The sequence below is a fragment of the Petromyzon marinus genome, chromosome 23 (assembly GCF_048934315.1).
Source record: "Petromyzon marinus isolate PM22_M1 ecotype Great Lakes invasive population chromosome 23, UKy_Petmar_22M1.pri1.0, whole genome shotgun sequence".
Lineage (NCBI taxonomy): Eukaryota > Metazoa > Chordata > Hyperoartia > Petromyzontiformes > Petromyzontidae > Petromyzon > Petromyzon marinus.
In genome coordinates, this window is record NC_133689.1 from 27,621 (window position 1) to 55,188 (window position 27,568).

Genomic DNA, 27,568 nt, shown 5'->3' on the forward strand with positions numbered 1-27,568 from the left:
GGGAGTAATATCTACGGCCTATAGTGGTAGCATCTAGCGACTGTATAGTAGTAATAACTGCATGCATCGTTGTGGGAGGACATCACACAGTGAAGAATTAACATCAGCGTTTAGAGTATTTTTTAAGCATTTTTAACGTGAAAGGATATGTCCCCCTTACTTCCACCGAAGGCGTGCTACTTGGCATGGGCCGTCCCCCCCACTAAAGGCGCGTGAGTTGGTATGGTCGTACACGCGTCATAAATAAATAAATAAATATGATTTTAGCACACAAAAATCGCACTAAATCGCTAATTAAACAAATTTAAAGTTGACGGATATGAAAAAGGAATAGCGCTTGCTCACCGCGGGGCTTACGGTTTGGTACCTGGCTTTTTTTACGTAAACCCCACCGCTGGAGAGGCAAATCGTTCGCAAGCACGCGAACAGACACAAACCCACAGACATTTTTTTACTTTTATATATAAAAATAATTAGTGCCCATCTTGAAAACTGGTTGCCAGCTTGGATTTTCAAGCGGCTCCATTTTTATTTCTCAAAAGATTCACCCTGTTGTGAATCTCTTGCAAGTTTCATGCATGCATGACAATTGTAACGATTCCTGTTAAATTATGCACTTGTTTGCTCCACTTTATGCATTGACCTCACTACAACAGTACTCGCTAAAATGCAATGCACCAGCAATATTTATTTCCTTTTAATAAAAATTTAGTTCATGGAAGGATTTCACGTTATATAGCGTAATCCATGTTAATTGTATCCCACGACGCTGACATTAATTATAAAGGGTGTCCAAAAATGAATCAACCAAAAAGTTTAATAGTTGTGTAATGACAGTGGAGCATGCATGCGGTGTGACTGGAAAAGTGGCCATGGGAGTTAATGACAGGGGTATCATTTGTGAGTGTGAAGGGACTGGTGGCTACGGGAATGATCGAGAAGGGAAGTGTGATCAGGTGACGGAAGAGGATGGTAGAGTCTGCCGGTGGAGCGAGCGTACAAAGTCAGCGAGAATGATCGAGAAGAGGGGGCGTGGCCTCGGTTGGTATATAAGGGAGATATGCTGGAAACTCGAGACTGTTTGGAGTGGGGTCTCCGCCTGATGTCAAGTGAACGTGTCTTCAATAAAGTGCCATCTCAAGAGAAGTGTGTGAAGTCGTCATTACAGTTGTATTGTTATTCGAGATATTGATAAGCATTTGATATGAATATATTAATTAGTTTTAGTTTGTTGTGAATATTGATTGCTACTTTATGTTTCAGGAGACATTCCATTTTCTGTTATAATGACAAGTCTGCCCGTTCACCCGACTTAACACTTAAATTTTTATCTCTGGGCTTTTTTTTAAAGGTAAAATCTTACACTAGGAATTAAAGAATGAAAAGCCCTGGTAGAATCATTAGAATCAAAATGTTTAATAACAATCATTAAAAAAACATTCAAAATGTATGATTCTCCATTCTCCCATGGAGAAGCAAAATGCTCCTTCATGGAATAAATAAAAGGTGACCTTAGTAAATTTAAACAATCAAATAAGCTAATCATGAAAATTAATCAAAATGAGTGTTGTTATAACAATTCTATATTTATATTCTTGGTTCTTTCGGTAAAGTCACGTAGAAGGGAAACAATAAAATAATAAAAATATAAAACAATAAAATTCCTGTTAAAAAAAAGAGACCTGATGGTTCAATGAGCCACTCTGTCTACAGGAAAGCTACCCATACGGATATTTACCTGAAACCGGATTCCCACCACCATCTATCCCAGAAGAATTCCCTCATCAAGACTCTGCACCATAGAGCCCAATGCATCTCCGACCAGGAACACATTGCCAGTGAACTCAAGCACGTACACCAAGCTCTTAAGCCTAATGGTTACTCCGACTACACAATCCGCAAAGCCATCACTCCAACCATGAAGAAGGACCCTCTTGAGGAGCTATTCAAAACCATCACCTTGCCCTACATTGCAGGGATCACAAAAAATATCTCCAAAATCTTGAATAAACACAAGATCCAGGTCCGATTCAACACATTACATAAAATTCGTGATCTGGTTCCGTCTGTAAAAGATGTGATTCCGGACATACAGTACCCTGGCATCTACAAACTGATTTGCCTCTGTTGTAGTAGTTACATTGGAGAAACCAAACGACATGTATCGGACCGTATCCGTGAACACAAAGCAGACCTAAAACACGGTAGGACCAACACCTCGGCCGTGGCAGATCACTGTTATAATTCAGTGGGCTCACATGACATTGACTTCACCAAGACAGAGGTCCTCTGCAAGCCATCTGGCTACCATGAGAGATTCGTTCATGAGGCTATCCACATATACAAACACAGAGACAATTTCAACCGAGAAGATGGATTATGGCTTAGCAATCATTGGAAGGATTTGATAAACCATTTCGGGTCTTAATTGATTGTGTTCACGCTTATGGTGACTTTCAGACCACATCCATTCTCTTCGTCTCCCCCCTCCTCTTTTCCGAACACAGATGGACTCGTCCATCTGAACAACTGCCAAACATCGCTGTCCGTGGTACTAACGTTAGAAAAAAACGCCACTTTTTTCAAATTTTCTTGCTGTGGTTTTCATACCTGTAATGATTGCTTGTGTTGCAGTCGAAATGCCGTGATAATTTTATTGTTTAATATTTTTATTATTTTATTGTTTCCCTTCTACGTGACTACCGAAAGAACCAAGAATATGAATCCCTGCAGTCACTAAATCTTTAAATCAAAATTCTAGATTTATTTAAAGTTGCGCATTTTGATGTGACGTCACTTTTCTCAAACCCCCACCTCGTCACCCATCGTCACAAATGTTTGACCCCCCCACACCCCCAAGGTGCGTGACGTTATTTTATGGACGGCCCCTAACTGAATAAGACGGTGTCTCTATGAGTCTATGAGCTACATTACAAATAAATAGCTACTAGTATGTAACTATTAATATGCCAGTTTATAAACCTTATCAACTGTTATCTCTCTGGATTCTCGATTGTGCTGTAAAGAAGGTCGATTGCTGGAAAGATCGCCACATTTTCTCTTTGAAGGTCACGGTGTTATTAGCGAGTTTTATCGATGAGATATTTGATGTGGAAACCGATCCAGTTTGCTTGGACTAAATCAATGCTGCTTACATGATACGCTGCGGCCAGGAGGCCGTGTTATTATTTCAGTTTCATTTATTAGGTATAGCCCTGTGAGCCATGCGGCTCTTGACTCGGGTGCAACCGCAACAAACTAAAACATGAACAAGGAACATCTTTTGACGTGCAACAGGCAGACGCGATTTGGCGCGTAGTGACATCATCGGGAGGCATTGTGCCGCAGGAACGTGAATCGCTGGGGAATGATGACCGCATCGCCATGACTCAGCCGCACGCGGAGCACCATCGCGAAATGAGTCGACTGTTTGCGGTGACGTGATCGCGCTATTCGCCGGATGTGTGGCAACACCGCGAAGTCACGGTGCCTGACGTCACGATCTTGTTCGGCTGGTTTGTAGGCGCGCTATGATGTCATGTCGCGCTCGGGAGGGGCCGCGTGACGTCACGGGCCTGGCGCTGTCGTTAGGCGAGGCGCTCATCTTGGAGGCGACGTCGCCCCGAATGGCGGAGTCTGCGATGTTGTGAGGTTCTCACCTCGACCATCGCACCCACCCCGCCGGCGTGGCAATCGGTACGTGGTTGTAGCGACACCGCTCGCCAAGAGCGCGTTGAGGAGGCGGCGTTGGCGGAGGTGGGGGAGGAGAGGCAGGCCTTGTGAGGCTGCCAGCTTGGCTCGCCTAGGGAAGGGCCCGGGCTGAGGAACTCCCTCCCCTACGCACCCTCTCTAACCTTATACTGCTTTCCCTCACCATTATTCTTGCTCTCCCAGCCTTGACTCTCCCAACCATCACCTAGCCTCACCCTACCCTCACTCTCCCTACCTTACCCAACCATACTGACCCCCCTACCCTATCCAAACCATCCCTACTCTCCTCGCCCAACCATCATCCAACCACCCTCCCAACTGCTCTCGCAACCTCCGTAACCCTCCTCACCCTCTCCTTACCCTTCATTCCTCACCCCCCTACCCTCCCCACACTAGTACTTGCCCTTCTCACCCTCTGTACCATCCTCATTGCTCGCCCCTCTTTCCCTGGCGATCCAGTTTTCTTTGTCAGCACCCACGGCCCTCCTTGCCCTTCCGTTCTTGCGCTCCTTGATCTGCCCCCTCTATGCAACGGCGCCAGGTAAGGCAAGCGAATAAACAATATTACAGCGGCACGTCGTAGGTGTAATACGGCGTCTACACGCGCCTGTATCAAGACGCGATACAGAAACGGTCGTCTTTATAGTACAGAATTCGCCATATGCCTAGAAAACAAGGAAGTTTTTCAGTTCTAGATTTAGAATTTAGTTTTTCAGTTCTAGATTGATGAAGGCCGCTTGTGTTGTGGCCGAAACGTCGTGATGTTTGTTATTTTATTTTTTTTACCTACGTGACTTTACCCAATAGAACCAAAGAGTAAGTTTTTACTGGTAGGAACGAAGTTGTAAACTGAGTGTACCAGCCTGCAATAGATGAATGTGTCCGTCCCCTTTCAATACTTTAACGAAGTTAAATCTCGTGCTGTTGGGTGTAAAATCGGCAATAGACAGCGCAGAGACTTGATATGTCTTATTGCACCCAACATTTGGAAGTCACATTATCTCATTTGCGAACTTCGCTTTTGGGGATGTGGCAAATTCACACACAGCCCACAGCCGAATACCATTTGCGAGGCGAAGTTCGAAGGCACCGTGACGTTACTTTGCCAGTGTGCAGAACAAAATTCCAATGTTCCTACCAGCCCACCCTGCAGGGACCTGTTCAGTCTCGCCTTCAACGGATAGGGAGGTTAACTTTTGGGCTTGGACAGAAGCCTTCGTTGCTGAAGCGGACAGTGTGTGGAGGGGAGTAGAGCGAGAAGAGATGAGTTAAACGAGAGTGAGTGAAGGGCAGGGGAGAGATCGGAGTGTATGGCGAGGACTAGAGCGAGAGGAGAATGCGAGAAGGGTGGTATATAAGGTGAAGGGAGAAGTAGGAGAGTGCGGGTAGGGGGGTACAGCGAGATTAGAGGAGAGATGTAAGCAGGAGCGAGTCCGTGGATGATGTGAAGAGGGTGAATGGGATCTTAAAATTGATCCGATACTTGATTGGACGCCAGTGGAGTAATTGAAATCATTGTTGTATTGTTGGACCGTGGTCTCTTACAGGTGCGACGTAGCAGTGTTATTGTGGATTATCTGGAGTTTGTTGATGAGAGGTGTTCATGTCGCCGAAGAGGAGAGAGTTGCAGTAGTCGAATTGGGATGTAATTTAGGTATGGGTTAGAGTCGCAGCAGCAGCTACGGTAAAGAAACGGCAGATGCGGGAGATGTTGAGTCGATTGGGAGATGAAGTCCTGCAGGATTGAAATGTGAGAATAGAACTATAACCCGAATTCTTAGTATTTTTTTGCCACTTGGATGTAAGTGTTCCAAGAGGTGCATTTTCAAATTGGAGTATGCTGAGAGTTAACGTTTACAACTTTACATGATCACTTTTGTGTGGCCGACATTTATCTTGGGGACGTTAGAACCAGTCCAAGATAAGACGTTAGATGGGGCAGCGCGATTACTATATGATGAGTGGTGCTGTAGAGCTGATTGTTATCACAACTGGAGATTTTGCCAAAAGGGAGGAGATGTATTGTCAAGAAAGAGGAGAACCAGGAGATAAGTGTACCAGATACCAGCGTAGTTTTGGAGATGGCCAAAGAGGATATGGCCTGTGGTGTCGAGCAGCACTAAGGTCTAATAACTCGGAGCGAGATTGATCCACAGTCTAAGAAATAATTTACCACGTAGTGTTGCAGACAAGCAGAAGTCTGGGATTCATAAGGATACTACATTACACCACGTTACACTGGGGACAATGTCGAACTCGAACAAGGATGGGCCGTCTCCGTGTGGGCCCGAGCCCAGGAATCAGCCCGAGCTAGCGCCTGTGTGCGGTACAGGAGCAGCACCCAATATTTACTGACATTTAGGCGACATGGCAAAGTTCAGAACCTAAACTTCCCTCTTAAATGTCGTCACACGAACAAAAACATGCAAGTCCAATAGCTGAACTATGGTGGACAGTGGTGGCACATGCCTGTAATCCATCATATAGAAGCGGGGGGGGTGGTAGATCGCACAAATGGGAAACACCATGTCTTGCCAAAAGAAGGTGGTAAATCAAATGCAGACTCCAACTGTTCCATCAGGATAAAATGTTGCCTCCTCACACACGTGGGGTTTCCCCCACATTACAACAATCATTATTTGGCTGAAAGCATCTTAATGTATAGAGGACCGCACAACTTGGGAAATTGTTGGTAGTACCAGCACATTGCCTGGCTACCTTCCAGGTTGTCAGTGATTCCATGTGCATCTGAGTCATTCTCTGTCTTCGAGAGTGAATGAATACTTTGCATGTTACAAGGTGAAATAATTATTACATAGACGGTGTTGGCACAGAGGTGCAGGTCTCTGAACCTTCATTGACCATGTATGAACGTGACATTGTCAGATGCAGTGCAACATTTGCCATCTTAGTGTCTTATGGAAAGTTGACAGTACTGCAGCACTACTGCAATCGGAGACGTACACATTTAATTGCCAAAGAGCAACACTTGAAGCAATGCCACGTATGCTAATGTCCCTTTTGGTATGTTTCTAGAAATAGTCTATGGTTTCTTGCCCTGCGTGGCCCTTTCTATACCCTTTGGTAGGTAGAGAGTTCAGTTGATGTGGGCCTATCATCCAAGCCAAAACTTGGCACGTGAGCATTGATAGAATGCACTGTTATGGGGTCACTTTAACAGAAGTGCAAGCTTTCGTGTATGATGTTTAATCCATGCGTTTCACAAGTGTGACATTTGTGTGGTTAACTTGTCACAATAAAGCACAGGCATGTATGGCATTCGTTTAGGCCCAGTCCAAAAAACATTAAACAGAATATTTTATTATTTTATTGTTTCCCTTCAACGTGACTTTACCGAAAGAACCAAGAATATGAATCACTGCAGTCACGAAAGCTTTAAATCAAAGAGCATCACACTTCAACTGTCCACTGATCCTTTGACATTAATGCCAGGCCAAATCCAAAAACTCAGATGTCTGTTGCTGTAAAAAGTAATGCTTGGTTATCTTCCTGCATGACAAGTGGACTGCTGTTTTCTTGTGTTTGCCTGTGGCCCACACTGAGCACGTGCTTTCAACCAGACCTTTTTGGTTTCACAATAATTCTTGCCAGGTACGCAATTATACCGGTCCGATAATAACGATTCGAGAAGGGTCAGTGACGTGGCCACTTGTTGCAGATGTTTGTGGTTTGATCTGGCAGGCCACTGGTGTATTAACGATAACATACCATGCGACGTCTGCTTCATAGTGGATGTAAAAAAAACACGTGGTGCTGGCCTCATGGTCCAAAATGCCAACTTTGTAAAATGACTTACAAATTACTGAACTGGCAAACCAAAACGGCAATTGTTGCCACCTACTGCAAACACTTTACACAACTTTCCTGAAAACAAGCGAAACAAAGTATTGAGTCATGTTGCTGCTCATGTCATGGCTTTTGGTAGGAATAATTGTGGTGTGAAGGGCATAGGCACCTTTCACGAGGATAATGCAAGAACCAGTGATATCAGGCGTAAGATCCAGTTTTGGTGTTTTATGCGATTGACATGTTGTGGAACACTCATCTAGAGCAGTGGAAAGTGTGGTCCCCAGGACCACCAGTAGCCTGCGATGGTCCTCCAGATGGTCTGCGGGCTGGTGCGAATGCAGGTTGATCCGGAAATAATGATAATGTTTATACTTCTAGATTTGAAGTTTTTGTGACTGCAATGATCCATACTCTTTGGTTCTTTCGGTAAAGTCACGTAGGTAAAAATTAAAAATAAAGTTAACCAAATCACGACGTTTCGGAGGCAACACAAGCTTTTGTCATCAGGTGTAACTAGCACAGCAAAATTACTGTAAAGAGAGCTATTTGTAATAAGATACTATTATATTGGGTAAGAGGAGGGGGGGGACAAGGAGGACAGATGCAGGGTGGGGGGTTGGGAGACGGGGATGGTAAAGCTCCGGATCCTGCTCCTGCACCACGAAAGGGGGGGCGGCGGCGCGGGGAGAGTGAGATGGGAGACAACTTTGCACGATTAAACATTGCAAGTCAAATATACTAGTGATGGTAGTGTGTAAGGCTAACATGGTTAATAACGTGTTTTCAATGATTGCTCAATTTGAATCCATCTCGGTTGAAGTTATGTCTATGTTTGTATATCTGTATAGCTTCATGTAAAAATCTTTGGTGGTATCCAGATGGCTTGCAGAGCACCTTGGTATCGGAGAAAACAATATCATGAGAACCCACCGCGTTGTAACAATGATCAGCCACGGCAGAATAATTCGTCCTACCGTGTTTCGAATCTGACTTGTGCTCGCAAATGTGGTCAGATACATGTCGTTTCGTTTCCCCAATGTAACAATCACCACAATTGTAACTCAGTTTATAGACACCAGGGTACTGTAAGTCAGGGATGACATCCTTTACGGATGGGATCAGATCACGGATTTTGTGTACTGCACTGAATCGGACCTGGATCTTGTGTGTTTGTTTAGAAATTTTGGAAATCTTTTTGGTAACGCCTGCTATGTATGGTAACGTGATGGTTTTGATAGGAGTCTCAAGAGGTTGTTTCTCCATGGTAGGAGAAACAGCTTTGCGGATAGTACGGTCCGAGTATCCATCTTAAGGGCCAGACGTACGTGTTTGAATTCACTGGCCAGGTGGTGTTTGTCAGAGATGCAGTGGACCCTATGGTGTAGTGTTTTGATGAGGGAATTCTTCTGTGCCGGATGGTGGTGGGAATTAGGCTTCAGATACGAGTCTTTGTGGGTGACCTGTAGACAGAATGTCCCAAATAGCCATTGGACCTCCTCTCAACAGAACATCCAAGAATGGTAGCTTGCCATCCTTCTCCACTTCCATAGTGAATTTGATGGATGGGTGTATGGAGTTAATGTGGTCGAGAAATTGGTTCAATGCCAGTAGGCCATGTGGCCAAATGACTAAAGTATCATCCACATATCTCTTCCACAGGGAGGGACGTAGGGTGGATGTTTGGATGGCGTCTATTTCAAATTTCTCCATGAAAACATTGGCTATCACTGGTGACAAGGGGGGACCCATGGGAGTACCCTAATTTTGTTTGTAGAAAGTACCATTCCAGGTGAAGTACATGTTGGTGAGGCAATGCCTAACCAGTGCAGGGACATCAGGGTTTATTCCATGTTGGACTAAGTCTTCAATTATTGCTCTTGTGTCAGGTACTGGTACCTTGGTGAATAGAGAGACCACATCAAAGCTGATGAGGACATCATCAAGGGACATTGAAATGTCCTTGATTAGAAAGACCAAATGAGTTGAATTAAGAACTGCTGAAGTGGCCTTGCCAGTAAAGGGAAGCAAAGTATCCGATAGGAAACGGGCTAGTTTGTAGGTAGGTGAGTTGATCGTTTTGGATATTAATTGATATTTTACTCATGTTTAATTTAAAAAAGAAGTTAAGTAAACTGCCCTAATCCTAACATCTAAATTTCCCCCTTAAAAAAATAACTTACAGCTGCGTAAAAAATGTATGTTCTGGTAATATGAATGATTTTGTATTCCTACATTTAGAGAATGCGTTTTGTCACCAGGGTGGGGACTGTGAGGTCTGCGGATATGTTTACATTGGCCAAGTGGTCTGCTGGCCAAAAAAGTTTGACAAATACTGATCTAGTGTTGTTTATTTTTGTGATAGGTATCCAAGCATATTTTAGATTTACTTTGACAAAGTTGCTCAACTAATTCCATGTCTGCATTAGGGGAGCATCATTGATGGCAGTGGAAGTTTTTTTTATAAAAAATGTTATCTGCCTTGCTAACATTTTGCATATTTTATGCACATTAACGATATTTATTATGAAAACAGGTGTTTATTTATAAGACACCCACATATATTATAAAATTAAGTATCATAATACCACACTAGTCTGATGTAAAGAAGTGGGTTGACATCACATCTCCGATAAAAGGACGAAGCATGCTACTACATCTTGTGATCTGAACCCTTGATCCTGTTGCGTTAATAACTGTGTGTGTGTGTGTGCCGTGTGATTCAATCCTATGTCTTGTACAGTGGTGATTCTTTTCCCACGATATGAGCCTGTATCGTCGGCAAAGGATGGGTTCCGAGCGTGACTCCCAGTCGGCCACGTCCTCAGTTAGCCTACCATCTATTGTGAAGCCACGCAAGCAGCGCCGCTTCTCCTTACGTGGCCTCTTCGGCCGCAAGCCAGGCCCCAAGCCACGACCTGCCGACCCGGCACCTGAGGGTGTCATCGCCAGCATCGAGAGCATCCATTCGGAGATGGTATCCGCCGACAAGATGTCCACCAGCTCCGGTGACGTGTTGTCAGATGCACCGCTGGCGTCGGGCAGCGGCGCTGGTGCCTTGCGGGTGAGCGGCTCGGATGCACTGGAGTGCCCACTGTGTCTGGTACGCCGTTCGGCCGAGCACTTTCCAGAGCTGCTCTCCTGCCCTCACCGCTCGTGCCTCGACTGCCTGCGACAGTATCTGCGCATCGAGATCTCCGAGTCGCGCGTCAATATCTGCTGCCCAGAATGTGCCGAGCGCCTAAACCCGCACGACATTCAGCGCATCCTAGCAGATGCCACACTCATGGGCAAGTACGAGGAGTTCATGCTGCGGCGATTCCTCGTTGCTGATCCGGACTGTCGGTGGTGCCCGGCACCAGACTGTGGGTAAGAACTGCAGGGGTTGCAAGTGAATTGGTGAGAGGGATTGTGTTAGAGGTGTAGTAGGTGAATAACCAGTGGATGGGTCAGTGTGCAAATGGTTGGCTGAGTGGGTGGTAGGGTGAGTAAATCGGCATGTTGGTGAGCAAGTGATTGGGTTAGTAAATGAGAGTGGATTGTTTGATGATTGAGTTCAGGACTGTTGGGTTTGTACCCTTATAGGCATCTGGCCTTGGATAACTCCCAGCTTTCACCTTCAGCATCTTTGTTCCATTTTTAAGCCATGATGCACTGGTCTATTTTTCAGTCCCATGGGAAAATGCAAACGTTCGAGTTCCTTGAAACGACCGATTTCTATCATCATGCACTCAATGTCTGGACTGAACAAGTATAATACAACATTTGTGGCTGGAATAATGTCTAAATGTAGAAAATAACCATACAACTATTAAAGAAAAGAAAATGTTATGATGCTGCGGTGGCTGTTTGCAATTAACAAAAAAAGTACTCTGAATTTGTGATAAGAAGGGCCGTTACTCAAAACGTCGCCTATTATATATTTTTTCTTTTTAAGGCCATGGTGTTATTGACGAATGTGAGGTTTATATTTTGAAAGAAATTGCACTTTGAGCTCATACAGTTAAGTACAGATTTTAAAGCTATTAGTTGCATACAAATCCTTTTGATGAGAGCTGTCTAAGTAAATGTGCTGACTTAAAATTCAATTGAAATTCATCTCCTGCAGTCGTCTTAATTCAAAAATCTAGGAGTGCATATTATCAGCATCAGATTCAAGTAAATTTGGGTTTTAGGTTAAAATGTCCGTCTATAATTAACATGGCCCAGCAGCAGCACATTCGCCACTTGTTGTAGAGGTTCGTAATTCTAATCCAGAAAATTGGCCTAGTTCATACTGTCGAGTACATTAACCATAACATACGATGCACCTGTCCTACCAGACAGTCTCGTCCCTTCACCTGATGAAGGCCGCTTGTGTTGTGGCCGAAACGTCGTGAGAATATTATTGTGTTATGTTATTTTATTTTATCAATTTATTATTTTATTCTCATTCTACGTGACTTTACCGAAAGAACCAAAGAAGATACGATGCACCGTCTGCTTCACAGTGGACATTAAAAATGCTGTGGCGTAATTCGAATAAGTGCAGGCCATTGTGACTGTATCATAGTCCAAATTTGCCAATTCGAAATATTTCTCAAATTACTTAATTGGAAAATATAGAAATCACCCCCTACGGCATGAACTTAGCAGTACCCTCCTACTGAGTCTGGATACTCAGCGATACTTTCTTAGGTAAACAAGTGTAATAACAGTGTTTGAGAATAAGAACTGTGAAGGGACCCACTTTTGATGACTGAAACGATACAGGAATGTATAAGTTCGTGAGGGACTACCAAAACCTTAGCGATATGGATAACATATGCTATAAGGTTAGCATTGTCACTGAAATGGCCACAAAAATGCAAGCGCGGTTGTGTTGTGCCTCTTCTAGGTTTGCGGTGATTGCTACAGGCTGTGCAAGCTGCCCAAAGCTAACTTGTGAGCGCGAGGGCTGTGGCACCGAGTTCTGCTATCACTGCAAAGCCATGTGGCACCCCAACCAGACATGTGATGCCGCACGCCAGCAGCGGTCTGCCACACTGCGCTTGCGCTCCATTCAGTCAGCCAGCGCAAGCTACAGCCAGGACGGCGCTCATGGTGAGACCTTTGCCAGAGCCGTCTTGCTCTGTGGGCCAGCAAACGCTCTGTCATTGCCTGGAGTTGTTTGGTGGTGCTTGTATTGTCAGAGCTGCCATGTCTTGCTTGTGCTAACCTGTGTGTGTGAATATTTGAGAGAGTGGTATTCCTGGTTTCCTCATGAATCCAGTGATATTTCTGATACTAAAACTCCTACCTAGCTGGTTGATGCTCAATATTATAAATATTTCAATTGGTACAAAAATGTGACTAAATGTCATGAAGTATACAAAATGCATATAATTATAAGTCAACATACATTTGTATGATGTGCGACGTGTGTCTGGGTTAATGTGTGCGTGGGACAACGTATGCATGTGGAGTAGTGTGTGATGTATGACTGGCTCCAGTTTAACAGCAGAGGTCTTACTCCGAATCAGTCGAGCGGCAATATCTTTTCATCGGTTGCGTAACGCTGTGTGGAAGCTACCTGGTCTGTCGCTCCGCACGAAGCTTCAGGTCTTCTCGGCCACAGTCATTCCCTCCCTTCTCTACGCTTGCGAAACGTGGACCCCCCAAATGGAGCATCTTCGCCAGTTGGAAACATTTAGGCTGGCCTGCCTATGATCCGTCCTGAGTTTAACCAGGCTGGATTGTGTGAGGAGCTCACAAATCCTTGAAAGATCTGGGCAAAGTCCCATCGGTGAGCTCCTCCAGCAGGCAAGGCTGCGTTGGCTGGGTCATGTAGCCCGCATGCCCAGCCACCGCATGCCTAAACAGCTTTTGTTCGGCCGGATAGTGGGGGCCAAACGGGCGCGGCACGGGCTAGAGAAGAGATGGACTGATGTGGTACAGGAGGACGTGGAGCTGAGTGGACTTGCCGATGACTGGTACCAGGGGTGTCAAAATCGGCCTCTGTGGAGGAGGCTCGTGAAGGACGCTACTGGGAAGTTGGAGGCAGTCGCCCTCCAACAACAACAGAGGGCGGAGGCGCGACGCTCACAACGAGCGGAGCGCCGGGTGGCTAAAGCAAAGCAAGTTGGTACAGTAGGGGGCACAGGTGGTGTATCAGCCAGTCGTCTCAGTTAGTCGACCTGTGGCACCTGGGTCTGCCCCGTGACCTGCCACGTGGCCTCAAGGTGCACATGGCCTGGCACAAGCGTTGTGGTGATGTCACCGCCACTTAGTAGCGAATGGCGGTTGTTGTTGATGTATGTGCATATAGAGCGGTGTGTTTGTATGTGCATGTAAAGTCGTGTGGGATGTGTGAGAAGCAGTCGTGTCACGGTTAGCATGCTGTGCTACAAGTCCGGCAACCCAGGTTCGATTCCCACTCACATCCAACACCAGTGACGATTATCTCAACCGGTCCTGGGCCTCTCCCTGGTCAATTCCGCCTGAAATGAATACCAAGTGCGGTGTGTTAACATCGCTACTAGGGAGACAAAGGCGGCCGGGAGTGGTGCTGCCCACACATCCCCTCGTGTGCCGTGATGGCCTTAATCGGTGCTTATGAACAGCACTTGTTCAATCAATGTTAAGGCTATATGAGGGATCTTTGTCTTTTAAGTGTGTGTACATGTGGCAGTGTGCTGTGTATGTAGGTTGGTGTGTGACGTGCATGTGAGGTGGTGTGCGCGTGGAGCAGTTTTTGACGTACACACGTGTGTGGTTGCAGCGGATGACATCAAACCATGCCCGCGTTGTGCCGCTTACATCATGAAGATGAACGACGGCAGCTGTAACCATATGACGTGTGCCGTGTGTGGGTGTGAGTTCTGCTGGCTCTGCATGAAGGAAATCTCTGATCTGCACTACCTCAGGTAAACAGTTGCGTTTACAACTCTTGAGTCTGAAATTCTCCCTACAAGTGATTGGCTTCCAACATCCATTAAGCCTGTGACTCTCCATAAATATATTGGCGTTTATTCAAATAGTGTTCTTGTGGTTAAACTGCCTCCTACCATAGGCATGTGCTTCCTTTGGAAGCACAATTAAAACCATTTAGCTATATTATAAAGTCATTTGTAATAATTGTGTTCCTGTTGTGCTATGTGGTTAAGAAACATGGTCATTAACAAAACGCATAGAACAAAACCGGATTGTGCACAACGAAGTGTGTAGATATGCAGTCTTCATATCACATTGGGAGATATTTACAGGTTATTGACATCAACCAGATTATTTAGAAAAGTAAGTTTGCATGGGCAAGACACTTCATAGCTAGAAGGGACATTGGATGATGGTCTAGAATAACGGAGCGCTAAATACGGAATGGAATGCGTCCAAGAGAACGTTGACTGAGGAGATGGAGCGATGAAATCGGTTAATGTGCAGGCTCTGGTGGGTTGTTGTAGCGCATGATTACGAAAGGTGGCGTCAGCTTTGGGGTGGCTTTCATTCCGCTGTGGATTGACCATAGCTGATGATAAAGCAATTTGTATATTTCTAGTATTTTACATATGTAGTGAGTTCAACTGAGTTGCAGATGTACTTCTTGGAGGCAACACATTTATTAAAACCAACACATGGGGTACTACCCCTTAACAAGATAACAACGTATGGTGGTGAACCACCAGGCTAACTGCACTAATTACACTGGAACTAGCTATGACGGACCGGACCCGAGCTTGGGTCCCGGTCCACGTGTTGGTGACTGTTGTAGGACGTATAATGTAGATTCTTCAGGATGAACAACAACAGCCAGTCCCTCTCCGGGACCCGGCTTATATCCTCTGTGGCGGTGCTGGCTCCGCCCTTAGCCACGACCACCTTCTCGAACCCTCGAGCAGGATCTCGACCCTGACACGTGACCACCCCTAGCCCCCACCTGGGCCCCCTGTGTAGACTTTACCAGTCACGTGTCCTCTAGGGTCAACCAGAGTGCCATGGCCTATAGTAACCCCATTCCCTTGGCTGGCACCCTGACACCACTTCCTGTAAGGGTCGGCACTGCACGCAGAGCGTTGTGCCATTTAGCATTGTCAGTCAGCGCTCACCCGAGCCCCTCTAGGGCCGGTACTGCACCCACACATACAGTGAGGGAAAAAAGTATTTGATCCCCTGCTGATTTTGTACGTTTGCCCACTGACAAAGAAATGATCAGTCTATAATTTTAATGGTAGGTTTATTTGAAAAGTGAGAGACAGAATAACAACAAAATCCAGAAAAACGCATGTCAAAAATGTTATAAATTGATTTGCATTTTAATGAGGGAAATAAGTATTTGACCCCTCTGCAAAACATGACTTAGTACTTGGTGGCAAAACCCTTGTTGGCAATCACAGAGGTCAGACGTTTCTTGTAGTTGGCCACCAGGTTTGCACACATCTCAGGAGGCATTTTGTCCCACTCCTTTTTTCAGACCAGATATTCTCCAAGTCATTAAGGTTTCGAGGCTGACGTTTGGCAACTCGAACCTTCAGCTCCCTCCGCAGATTTTCTATGGGATTAAGGTCTGGAGACTGGCTAGGCCACTCTAGGACCTTAATGTGCTTCTTCTTGAACCACTCCTTTGTTGCCTTGGCCATGTGCTTTGGGTCATTGTCATGCTGGAATACCCATCCACGACCCATTTTCAATGCCCTGGCTGAGGGGAAGTAGGCTTTCACCCAAGATTTGACGGTACATGGCCCCGTCCATCGTCCCTTTGATGCGGTGAAGTTGTCCTGTCCCCTTAACAGAAAAACGCCCCCAAAGCATAATGTTTCCACCTCCATGTTTGATGGTGGGGATGGTGTTCTTGGGGTCATAGGCAGCATTCCTCCTCCAAACACGGCGAGTTGAGTTGATGCCAAAGAGCTCCATTTTGGTCTCATCTGACCACAAAACTTTCACCCAGTTGTCTGAATCATTCAGATGTTCATTGGCAAACTTCAGACGGGCATGTATATGTGCTTTCTTGAGCAGGGAGACCTTGCGGGCGCTGCAGGATTTCAGTCCTTCACGGCGTAGTGTGTTACCAATTGTTTTCTTGGTGACTATGGTCCCAGCTGCCTTGAGATCATTGACAAGATCCTCCTGTGTAGTTCTGGGCTGATTCCTCACCGTTCTCATGATCATTGCAACTCCACAAGGTGAGATCTTGCATGGAGCCCCAGGCCGAGGGAGAGTGACAGTTCTTTTGTGTTTCTTCCATTTGCGAATAATCGCATCAACTGTTGTCACCTTCTCACCAAGCTGCTTGGCAATAGTCTTGTAGCCCATTCCAGCCTTGTGTAGGTCTACAATCTTGTCCCTGACATCCTTGGAGAGCTCTTTGGTCTTGGCCATGGTGGAGAGTCTGATTGATTGATTGCTTCTGTGGACAGGTGTCTTTTATACAGGTAACAAGCTGAGATTAGGAGCACTCCCTTGAAGAGTGTGCTCCTAATCTCAGATTGTTACCTGTATTAAAGACACCTGGGAGCCAGAAATCATTCTGATTGAAAGGGGGTCAAATACTTATTTCCCTCATTAAAATGCAAATCAATTTATAACATTTTTGACATGCGTTTTTCTGGATTTTGTTGTTATTCTGGCTCACTGTTCCAATAAACCTACCAATAAAATTATAGACTGATCATTTCTTTGTCAGTGGGCAAACGTACAAAATCAGCAGGGGATCAAATACTATTTTCCCTCACTGTATACGTGGTGCCCGCGATGTCAAGACACCGCACGCCGTGCCTCTCGAGCCGGCATTACACAGTGACATCCGCGATGTTAGTACACATATACAAGAGACCCTTGAATATTGCGGGGGTTACATTCTTGGAAAGTGCCGCCAAAACCGCAATGTTCATTACTTAATCCATAAGTAATAAGGTTAGGTACACAGCAACCAAAAATAGGCACATTACAATTTAAATAAGTACTGTTCTGTATGCCAAATAAACAAAAAAACTCAGTAATTATAATAAACATGTAAAAACCCTATACAAAAAAGATTCCTAGACAATAAACAGTATAAATAATTAATAAATAATGCACTTACCGGTGATGATGATCCAAAACAGGTGTTTGTTCGTTCTGTAGTTAGCGCGCTGCGAACCGGCTACCCAAGTTCAATTCCCTCTCACGCCCAACACCAGTGACGGTTATCTGAATCGGTCCTGGCCTCCCCAAGGTCGACTCACAACACAGTCCGTTAATAGGCTATATGGGGATTTTTGGTCTCTACAGTATACCCACGATTTGCCAAAACTAATCCCCGCGATAGCTAAATTGGTATACAAAGAGGTTGCCCGTGATAGGTCGAAACCGTGAACGATAAACCGCGAATGATAAACCTGCGATATTCAAAGGTCTCCCGTATATGTTAACAGTTACTGAGAGTTTTGACATGGATGCATTTCTGTGTCTGGTGGAGCATAGCCCCTCGGGCTGCACGTTTTGGGGAAAGAAGCCTTGGAGTCGCAAGAAAAAGATTCTGTGGCAGCTAGGCACCCTAGTGGGTGCCCCTGTTGGCATCGCCCTCATCGCGGGCGTTGCCGTGCCCGCCATGATAATCGGCATCCCTGTCTACGTTGGGAGGAAGGTGACCAACTCATTCATCCACCCACTCAGACAATTACCCACAAACTCGCCCACCCATTCTCTTTTGCGTACACCATCCACTCAATCCCCCACGCACCCACCACATGCTCATATTTACCCACACACTCAACCACCCTCGCCCTCAATCACCAAACTACTCACACACCTAATTATTTAATCACAATATCAAAGACAAACATCTCCCGTATATTCTAGATTTGAAGCTTTCGTGACTGCAATGATTCATACTTTGTTTTTTTTCCGGTAAAGTCGCGTAGGTAAAATTAAATCACGACGTTTCGGAGGCAACACAAGCTTCCGTCTTCAGGTGGAATAGTCACAGTAGAATGTGTCAAGTGCACAGCTCTGAGACGATCGGGTTTATATATAGGTTAAGGGGGGGGGAGGAGCCAGAAAGGCAAGTGGGTGGGTGGGAGGGCTGAGTTAAGCCGCCTTTTGTTAATCTGCAGGGGGTTCGGGGGGAGGGGGTAGTGGACTGCAGACAAATGCGATTAAAACCCTTTTGTTATGTTGCAGGGTAGTTGGGAAGGAGGCGATGGTGTGCGAGTACGCCCCATTTTAGAAAAAACATGCATCTAAAGTTTGGTATACCACCACTGAAAATTGCTGTACAATTAAAAGGCAGCTACCGTTTGACTTGATTTATAACCTTAACAGACTGTTGGGGCAAGTGCTATTAATGAGCACCTATGAAGGCCGGCACAGCACACAAGGGGGAGGTGACCAACACCACGCCTCGCCGCCTTTGTCTTCCGAGTGGTGATGCTTATACATCACACCAAGTACTCATTTGAGGCTGAGTCAACTTAGGGAGGGCCGGGACTGGTTCAGTTAATCGTCACTGGTGTTGGCCGTAAACGGGAATCGAACTCAGGTCGCCGGGTTCATAGCACAGCTCGCTTGCCGTTACACTATTGCTCCCCTCAATCACTATACCATTCACATACCCACGCACGAACTGACACCTACCCACACATCCACCCAACCACCCTTCCTCTTACCTACCCGTTCACTCACCATTCCGCCTTACTCGTAATAGTTAATTAGGACATGTACAAGGATAAATGTGTTATAGCAGAGGGTACGACATGATATGCATAATGCAGTGGAATAGGCAAATGATGGGAATTATGCACGTATTTCAAGATTCAAGTTATTCTCTGTGAATCCGTACAAGCAGATTCACCGGCGGCTCGAAGGCAAGAACGTCTCCAGACATCGTCGAAACCTGGCCATCACGGGTGGCGTGGCGCTGTCTGTCATCGTTTCGCCCGTCATAGCTGCTGTCACAGTTGGTACGTGCAACTCTCCTTTCCAATCAATGACAACCTTAACCCTTCTTTACATACTCTTTGGTTCTTTCGATAAAGTCACGTAGTTAGAAATAAAATACAATTTAAAAATCACGACGTTTCGATTGCAACACAAGCAATCATCATCAGGTGGGAAAATCACAGCAAGAAAAAAATGCTGCAATGGAAGAGAGCTGCCGTGGCAAGAAGTTATATAGGTGGGGGAGGAGAGGGGGGGGGGCGCTGCATGAGCACTAGGGGGAGAGGACGTGAGGCGAGGGGGGGAAGTGGGCGGGGCTGGAAGTGGGAGGCCAGGAAAGCTGGAGATGGCCTTCTTGTTGACAGAAAATGAATATGTAATACTATATCTTACCTGTCCACTGCAATCCCAAACCCTTACATCTTAACCAATATCATAACATGTTCTAAACTAAAGTTTAATTCCAAAATAACACCACAGTGATTTACCATACAATCTAATCCCTTTAATGCTCTGGCCTTATTTATGTTTAGCCTTATTGTCGGCCAGGTGGCTCAGTGGCAGAGCAGCGGCTCACAATCAGAAGTTTGCGAGTTGATATCCTAGCAGGGGATTGACTCAGCCAATCATTCCTTTAGGGTCGAGAAAATAAATATACCACTTTGAAGAAGGCAAAAGTGGTTGTCTTGCGGAGAATCATCCCCAGCGTAGGAATTTACACCACTTATTCAACACTGGAAATGGGGGATGATCTTCACCTCGATGCTCAATTTGAGGAGAAAATCACTGACTTAACCGTAACCATATATTTCCGTGAACCCTCCGACCATAACCTGGACTTCTGGTGCGCATATATCTCTAACCTCTAGCCCCAGTCACTGATTGTATAACCGTGAGGCTCAGCTATACTCTTGCCCACTGAAGCCCCATGCTGACACTGGTGCCCGTCTGCGCTGTGCCAGGCATCGGGGTTCCCATCATGCTGGCGTACGTGTACGGGGTGGTGCCAGTGTCGCTGTGCCGCAGTGGGGGATGCGGCGTCTCCACCGGCAACGGTAGAGGCGTCCGCATCGAGTTTGACGATGACCACGACGTCAACATGGGGGGCACCAACACAGTAGGAGGTGAGGGGCACACATTGCGTACCCGTGAAGTGGAGCAACTCTATACCAAAGTGTGCATGTATCTGTAGTGTATGTGTCTTATGTATTGGAGCGGCAACGAATGGGTACCTGGAGAAACTGAAGTACCCTTGTGCGGGAATGGCAGACACCGCGTCGGTGGCTGAGGCACGGCACAGCGTGACGAACCCCAGCATCGGAGAGAGCAGTGTGGGTGGCCTGACAGCCAGCCTGAGCGCCAGTGGGAGTCACATGGAGCGTGCGGGTGTGATCCGTGACAACGTGAGCGAGACTGCCAGCACCATGGCCCTGGCAGGGACGTCCATTACAGGCAGCTGCTATAGCAGGTACGTGCTTACTGGCTTGCGAAATCGGATCTTAACGTTCCTTGGTAAATGACTAGACGACGCTGCGCTGGATGTAATGCATGGTAACGGTGGTGGTGTTGATGGTGGCGTGCAGGCTGGAGGTTCATGCCGACGTAGCCAAGGAGCGCTGCAGCTTGAGCGGCGAGTCGGCCACTGTGAGCCTGGCGGCTGCGAGCGACAACACCAGCACCCAAGCCAATGCCGGCTCCATTGTCAGCTCCTACTATGCTCGAGACAGGCAGGCAGCCTCACCCATGTGCACACATTGCGCTTGCCTTTGTTGCAAGGGTTCTTTCGCTTGTAACACATCGCTCTGCCCAGCAGGGATGGCACCAACATTGAGGTGCAGGTTGACATCGAGACTCGCCCAAGCAAGCCAAGGCACGGCAGTGGAAGCAGTGGCAACACGGAGGATGTGGGGCTCGCGGGGGCCCCCGCTAGAGGCCCTCCTGACACGAAGTACAAGGGAGGAAAGCGCATAAAAGAATGTGGCCTGAGCAAGAAGGGAAAGGCCAGCAGCAAGCGCAAGGCCAGCATGAAGATCAAGGTGGTGCCATTACACACGGTTTCACTTATTTTTCCCTGCTCTTATTCGCTACTAGGACAACGGTATTCACATCGTGGCAACTGTTGCTGCATTACCCTGCATTTGGGTTGGTCATCATGTACACGTTTGTGAGTGTGTATGCGCGTCAGCTGCGTAACACTGTGGAAGCTACCCGGTCTGTTACTACTGTTACGCCACACGATGCTCCGGGGCTTCTTGGCCACAGTCATGCCCTCCAGATGGAACATCTGCGCTGGTTTGAAATATTCAGCTTCGGAGTGCACCTGGCCTGGCAGAAGTGCCGTGGTGACGTCACCGCCACTTAGTGGCGAATGGCGATTGTTATTGTTGTTGCGTGCGTTGATGATCACACATGTGTATTGTTGTACTTGTGTCCTTGGTTCCCAGGAGGTTCGTGAAGATATGGATACGCAGCTGCTGGAACGAGGCAGCGTGCACTCCAGCGAGCTGGACTCCCCGTCCCTCAGTGACTCCATGCCATCGGTTGCCGACTCGCACTCCAGCCACTTTTCAGAGTTCTCTGATCGCGAGAGCACGAAGACTACCGGCAGCAGTCACATTAACAGCGCTGAGACGCACGCCACGCCACGTTATATGGCGCCAGCTCCCACCAATAGCCAGCCACTTACGCAGGTGGAGAGCGACCGTCTGGAGGGTTGCCCTTCCGTCGGAGCCCAGATGGGTGCTGTGTATGGCCAGCCGGGGCCCTCACCCACTGTAATGGGGCCCTGTGCCACAAGCACGGTGAGTGGGCCGTCCAGCCCCTCTCTCACTCTGGCAACCCCATCAATTCCACTGGGGCCACCTAAAGAATCAGTGGCACAGCTAAACAGCCCTCATGGCCTCACTGCAGCACCTGTCTGCAGTGACCCGGGGCCAGCAGCCTCCCAAGCCCCAGCCGGGGCCATCTCGCGTGACCCCCCAGCAGGGCCGAGTCCCCGGCTGGCGGCGGTGACGCACGGAGCGAACGAGACCAAACGCACGGTCATCCACACTGACATATGAAGCGCCCATGGCCTGGGTCACCCATTGTCCGGCCTATTTACATAATAGCTTGTTTGCTCGCTGGCTGACCTGACAACCATTTAAAATCTGTTAAGATGGGCCTGATGCTTTATTTTGGCTACCAGCAGCACCAGCGTGCTCTTAGTGGCACAAACTGTTGCACTGATTTGTGCTTTATGGCAAGTTATGATAAATAAGGATCTGAATTATTAAACAGGTATAACACGTTTCGGTTTTCTTTCTCATGTTATCCCGTACAAGACACAAGTTGCAAATGAAGACTCGTGAGCAAACAAAATAATTTAGCAAAGGCTGGAGTTGAACTGCCCAGAGAAAATCGTCAATTCGGAATGGCATAGTAAGAGTGCAAGGGTCACGTGAGGCTGGTAAAGAAATAGCGTGAGGTGGGAAGGACAGTACCTTGTGCGTTTGGACAGTAAATTTTAGTGGATATGGAGGGGATGTCAGCCAGGGTAATTGCACTGTTCCTTATGTCAATTTTCTTTGCCCTTTAGGATATTATGAAGACAGCCACGTTAGGGTTGCTGAGAAAAAAAGTCACTGCTGCTTAAAATTTATTTCAAACTATTGACATGGATGTAGCCACGGTTAGACCAGGGATACAAGGCAGACATCAGGCTTGGTGAGGTAGAAACACAACCTTGCAATCGCTGTTGGCCTTTAGCACCAACGGGAAAGCCTCACTGACAAGAGACTTGCAAATCTCTAGGCGCCGAAGCTTTTACTCCATATGCCATGCGGCAGCCAGATAAGTTGCGTGTGTTTGTGCAGAATTGTAATATATTTAAAGGGAAACTGCATGTATGGGCAGGCCTTGTATTGCGTCTAATTTCTGAGCCGTGTTGAGGTCATTGTCCGAGGTAAGGGACCAAGGGGTTCACACTCAAATGGGGCGGATGGTCCCATGGTGCAGGTTACACTTGTACAGTTGCGAACTTGATGCATCGGCCATCTTAGCCTTAACTTTTTGTTTCTCATGCTACCCTGTCCGCACCGTTTAGTTTCCATTCCTAAAATATGTGCAATATTTGAAATGTTAGTTAACATGGCGTCGCTTGTTTATAAACAGTCTTACTTTAGACAACTGATCTTTTTTTTTTTACAACTGACGGTGTTTGACAGAAACCGTGCTGTTGTATATGTGCTGGCGCGCTGGACGCGTGCTATGTCCATGTGCGTCCGTCCTCTCACCACCAGTTCCTGTGTGCGACCTCCTCTCCTGCAGTATCTGGCTCTCACTGTCAGGAAGGACGACTCCCAGATTGGGTCTTCAGAAAACAGATTCCATCCAGAACTGGGAGGGCTCGGGTGCCAGAGTACATCATGGCATGTGTGTAAGTGATTGGGAGCGGTCCAGATAGTGCTCTAAAGCAGTTCCCACATGTGCAGGTCGTATCTGGTTGGGACCTTTCTCTGGCTCGTTGACTGCTGGTTGTACACTTGGTTTATTCTGATTGCTTAAAAACTTTTGTTCAACAGAAGCATTTAATAAATACGATTTTAAAAATCCCTGCCACCGCGTTGTCTTTTGTGACGTCCACGTCTATCCAAAGTGGCACGGAAGTAATGCCTGCCTGAGCCTCCGCTGTGGCCACATTTCATCTTTTGCACTGCCTGCCTCCCTCTTCACACAAGCACCTGAATGAGACCGCCTCAGCTCCTCCCCATCATGTTTAACAATGGTGTTCTTTTCTATGCTTGCTTGAAACAACATCATCTGACCTATTTTGGAATGGCTATACAATGTTACTATTATGGCAAAGGAACATCGAATAAGCTTAGGTTTTGATTTAAAGCTTTCGTGACTGCAGAGATTCATATTCTTGGTTCTTTTGGTAAAGTCATGTAGAAGGGAAACAATAAAATCATAAAAATATAAAAATAAAATTATCACGACGTTTCGACTGCAACACAAGCAATCATCAGGTGTGAAAACCACAACAAGAAATTTTGAAAAAAGTGGCGGGTTTTTTTAATGTTAGCACCACGGATAGCGATTTGACATACTCTGGTTCTATTCGGTAAAGTCACGTAGGTAAAAAAATAAAACAACAAAAATCACGACGTTTCGGCCACAACACAAGCGGCCTTCATCAGGTGAAGGGACCAGCCTGTCTCGAAGACTGCGCTGGAGTGAAACAGAGCCAAGCTCAGACTGCAACGTTTAAGCTGTGTGAGAGGGATTAAGGTGCCTTGACAAAGGAATTAGTGTAAATATTAGCATTTGATTGGCGGACTTAGCATGATGAAAGGTGTAGCACACGGCAGTGCACCTTTAAGCTGTGAGAGGGATTAAGGTGCCTTGACAAAGGAATTAGCGTAAAAATTTGCATTTGATTGGCAGACATCATGATGAAAGGTGTAGCACAGTGATCGGCACCGGCAGTGCACCAGCCTGTGCTGCGGAAGTTTGGGGTACCACTACTTGAAAAAATATACTGTACCAATGAAAATTAGTTTAATGTTTAGTTCGATTTAGAACGTCTTTCCAATGGTTGCTTAATTTGAAACCATCTCGGTTGAAATTATGTCTGTGTTTGTAGATATGAATTGCCTCGTGAACAAAACTCATACAACAATAAAAATTCAGGACCTCAATGATGGTAGTTACTCAAAAATTAAAATGACCCTACTAATAGCCTAACTATGAAAACCAACAAGATCATCACAAGTTCGACCTCCCTAAGTGAACCAACTAAACGTCCCTCCCTAAAACCTTTGCTGCAAAACCCCCTAGATTCTATGGTCTTCCAAAGATTAATAAAGAAGGCACTCCACTACGACCCATTGTATCCACGATCAACTCCCCTACCTATAAGCTAGCACGTTTTCTGTCGAATACCTTGCTACCTTTCACTGGCAAGACCTCCTCAGCAGTACTTAACTCAGCCCAATTGGTTTCTATGGTCAAAGACGTACTGTTTTCTGACGATATCCTTGTCAGCTTCGATGTGGTCTCCTTGTTCACCAAGGTCCCGGTACCTGATATAATTGAAAATTTGGTCCAACATGGACTAAACCCCGAGGTACCTACGCTGGTCAGGCACTGCCTCACCAACACTTACTTCACTTGGAATGGTTCCTTCTACAAGCAAAATTAGGGTACTCCCATGGGTTCCCCCTTGTCACCAGTGATAGCCAATGTTTTCATGGAGAAATTTGAATCGGACGTCATCCAGACTTCCACCCTCAGACCTGCCCTGTGGAAGAGATATGTGGATGACACTTTCGTCATTTGGCCACATGGCCTCCCAGCTCTGAACCTTTTCCTACACCACATCAATTCCAGACATCCCGCCATCAAATTCACCATGGAAGTGGAGAAAAATGGCAAGCTACCATTCTTGGATGTTCTGTTTGAGAGGAGACCTGATGGCTCATTGGGGCATTCTGTCTACAGGAAACCCACCCACACAGATTCCTACTTGAAGCCTGATTCCCACCACCACCCAGCCCAAATGAATTATCTCATCAAAACTTTATACCATAGGGCTCATTGCATTTCGGACCAACACCACCTGACCAGTGAATTAAAACACGTACACCTGGCCCTCAAAAGGAATGGATACTCTGACCGTACCATCCGCCAAGCTGTTTCTCCCTCCATACAGAAACAACCACTTGATACTCCGGTCAAAACCATCACATTACCATATATAGCAGGCGTTACTAAAAAGATTTCCAAAATTCTAAACAAACACAAGATCCAGGTCCGGTTCAATACAGTACATACAATTCGTGATCTGATCCCATCCGTGAAGGATGTCATTCCTGACTTACAGTACCCCGGGGTTTACAAATTGAGTTGTACCTGCGGTGATTGCTATATCGGGGAGACGAAGCAACATGTCTCTGACCGAATTCGCGAGCACAAATCAGATTTGAAACACGGCAGAACGAATTCTGCCATGGCTGATCACTGTTACAACGCTGTGGGTGATCATGATATAATTTTCTCCGATCCCAAGGTTCTTTGCAAACCCACAGATTTTTATCAGAGATTTGTTCACGAGGCAATTCAGATCTACAAACACAGACACAATTTCAACCGAGAAGATGGTTTCAAATTAAGCAACCATTGGAAAGATATTCTTAGTTTTTTCGGTAAAGTCACGTTATATATATTTTGTTATTTTGTTGTTTCTCTTCAACGTGACTTTACCGAAAAAACTAAGAATATGAATTACTGCAGTCACGAAAGCTTTAAATCAAAACATTGGAAAGATGTTCTAAATCGAACTAAACATTAAACTAATTTTCATTGGTACAGTATATTTTTTCAAGTAGTGGTACCCCAAACTTTCGCAGCACAGGCTGGTGCACTGCCGGTGCCAATCACTGTGCTACACCTTTCATCATGATAAGTCCGCCAATCAAATGCTATTTTTTTTATGCAATTCCTTTGTCGAGGCACCTTAATCCCTCTCACACAGCTTAAAGGTGCACTGCCGCGGGCTACACCTTTCATCATGCTAAGTCCGCCAATCAAATGCTAATTTTTTATGCTAATTCCTTTGTCGAGGCACCTTAATCCCTCTCACACAGCTTAAAGGTTGCAGTCTGAGCTTGGCTCTGTTTCACTCCAGCGCAGTCTTCGAGACAGGCTGGTCCCTTCACCTGATGAAGGCCGCTTGTGTTGTGGCTGAAGCGTCGTGATTTTTGTTGTTTTATTTTTTTTACCTACGTGACTTTACCGAATAGAACCAAAGAGTATAGATCCTTGCAGTCACTAAAGCTTCAAATCTAGAGAAGCGATTTGACAGTTTGTTCAGATGGACGAGTCCATCTATGTTCGAAAAAGAGGAGGGGGGAGACGAAAAATAATGGATGCGGTCTGAAAGCCACCTTAAGCGTGATCAGTCAATTAAGACCCGAAATGGCCAGAATACATCTTCTCGGTTGAAATTGTCTCTGTGTTTGTATATGTAGATAGCCTCATGAAAGAATCTCTCATGGTAGCCAGATGGAAGTCGAAAAAGGTGGCAAGCTACCTTTTTTGGATGTCCTAATAAAAAAGAGACCTGATGGTTCAATGAGCCACTCTGTCTACAGGAAAGCTACCCATATGGATGCTTACCTGAAACCGGATTCCCACC

At 46.2% G+C, this 27,568-nt stretch overlaps 1 protein-coding gene across 2 annotated transcripts; it reads left to right on the forward strand.

Moving 5' to 3' along the window:
- The first annotated feature begins 3,526 nt into the window (after positions 1-3,526).
- On the forward strand, positions 3,527-23,979 carry LOC116945097 (E3 ubiquitin-protein ligase RNF19A-like). Of its 2 annotated transcripts, XM_076068894.1 has the most exons (12): positions 3,527-3,696; positions 10,262-10,887; positions 12,395-12,600; positions 14,258-14,402; positions 17,935-18,097; positions 19,298-19,412; positions 20,352-20,513; positions 20,659-20,857; positions 20,973-21,116; positions 21,203-21,425; positions 21,834-22,190; positions 23,698-23,979. In XM_076068894.1, exons 2-12 carry the CDS (start codon positions 10,283-10,285, stop codon positions 23,812-23,814), a joined length of 2,436 nt encoding a protein of 811 aa, XP_075925009.1. In that variant the 5' UTR covers positions 3,527-3,696; positions 10,262-10,282; the 3' UTR covers positions 23,815-23,979. The 2 variants fall into 2 exon arrangements, with proteins under 2 accessions (XP_075925009.1, XP_032815095.1); XM_032959204.2 differs by having other exon boundaries at positions 3,528-3,696; positions 21,834-23,979.
- Positions 23,980-27,568: the final 3,589 nt, after the last annotated feature.

Excerpts from the sequence above, each read along its gene's own strand:
- LOC116945097 (XM_032959204.2), top strand. The coding sequence starts at position 10,283 with ATGAGCCTGTATCGTCGGCAAAGGATGGGTTCCGAGCGTGACTCCCAG. Across the intron at positions 19,413-20,351 it reads CATAGCTGCTGTCACAGTTG|GCATCGGGGTTCCCATCATG; the intron begins GTACGTGCAACT and ends GCGCTGTGCCAG. Across the intron at positions 21,426-21,833 it reads AGGCCAGCATGAAGATCAAG|GAGGTTCGTGAAGATATGGA; the intron begins GTGGTGCCATTA and ends CTTGGTTCCCAG.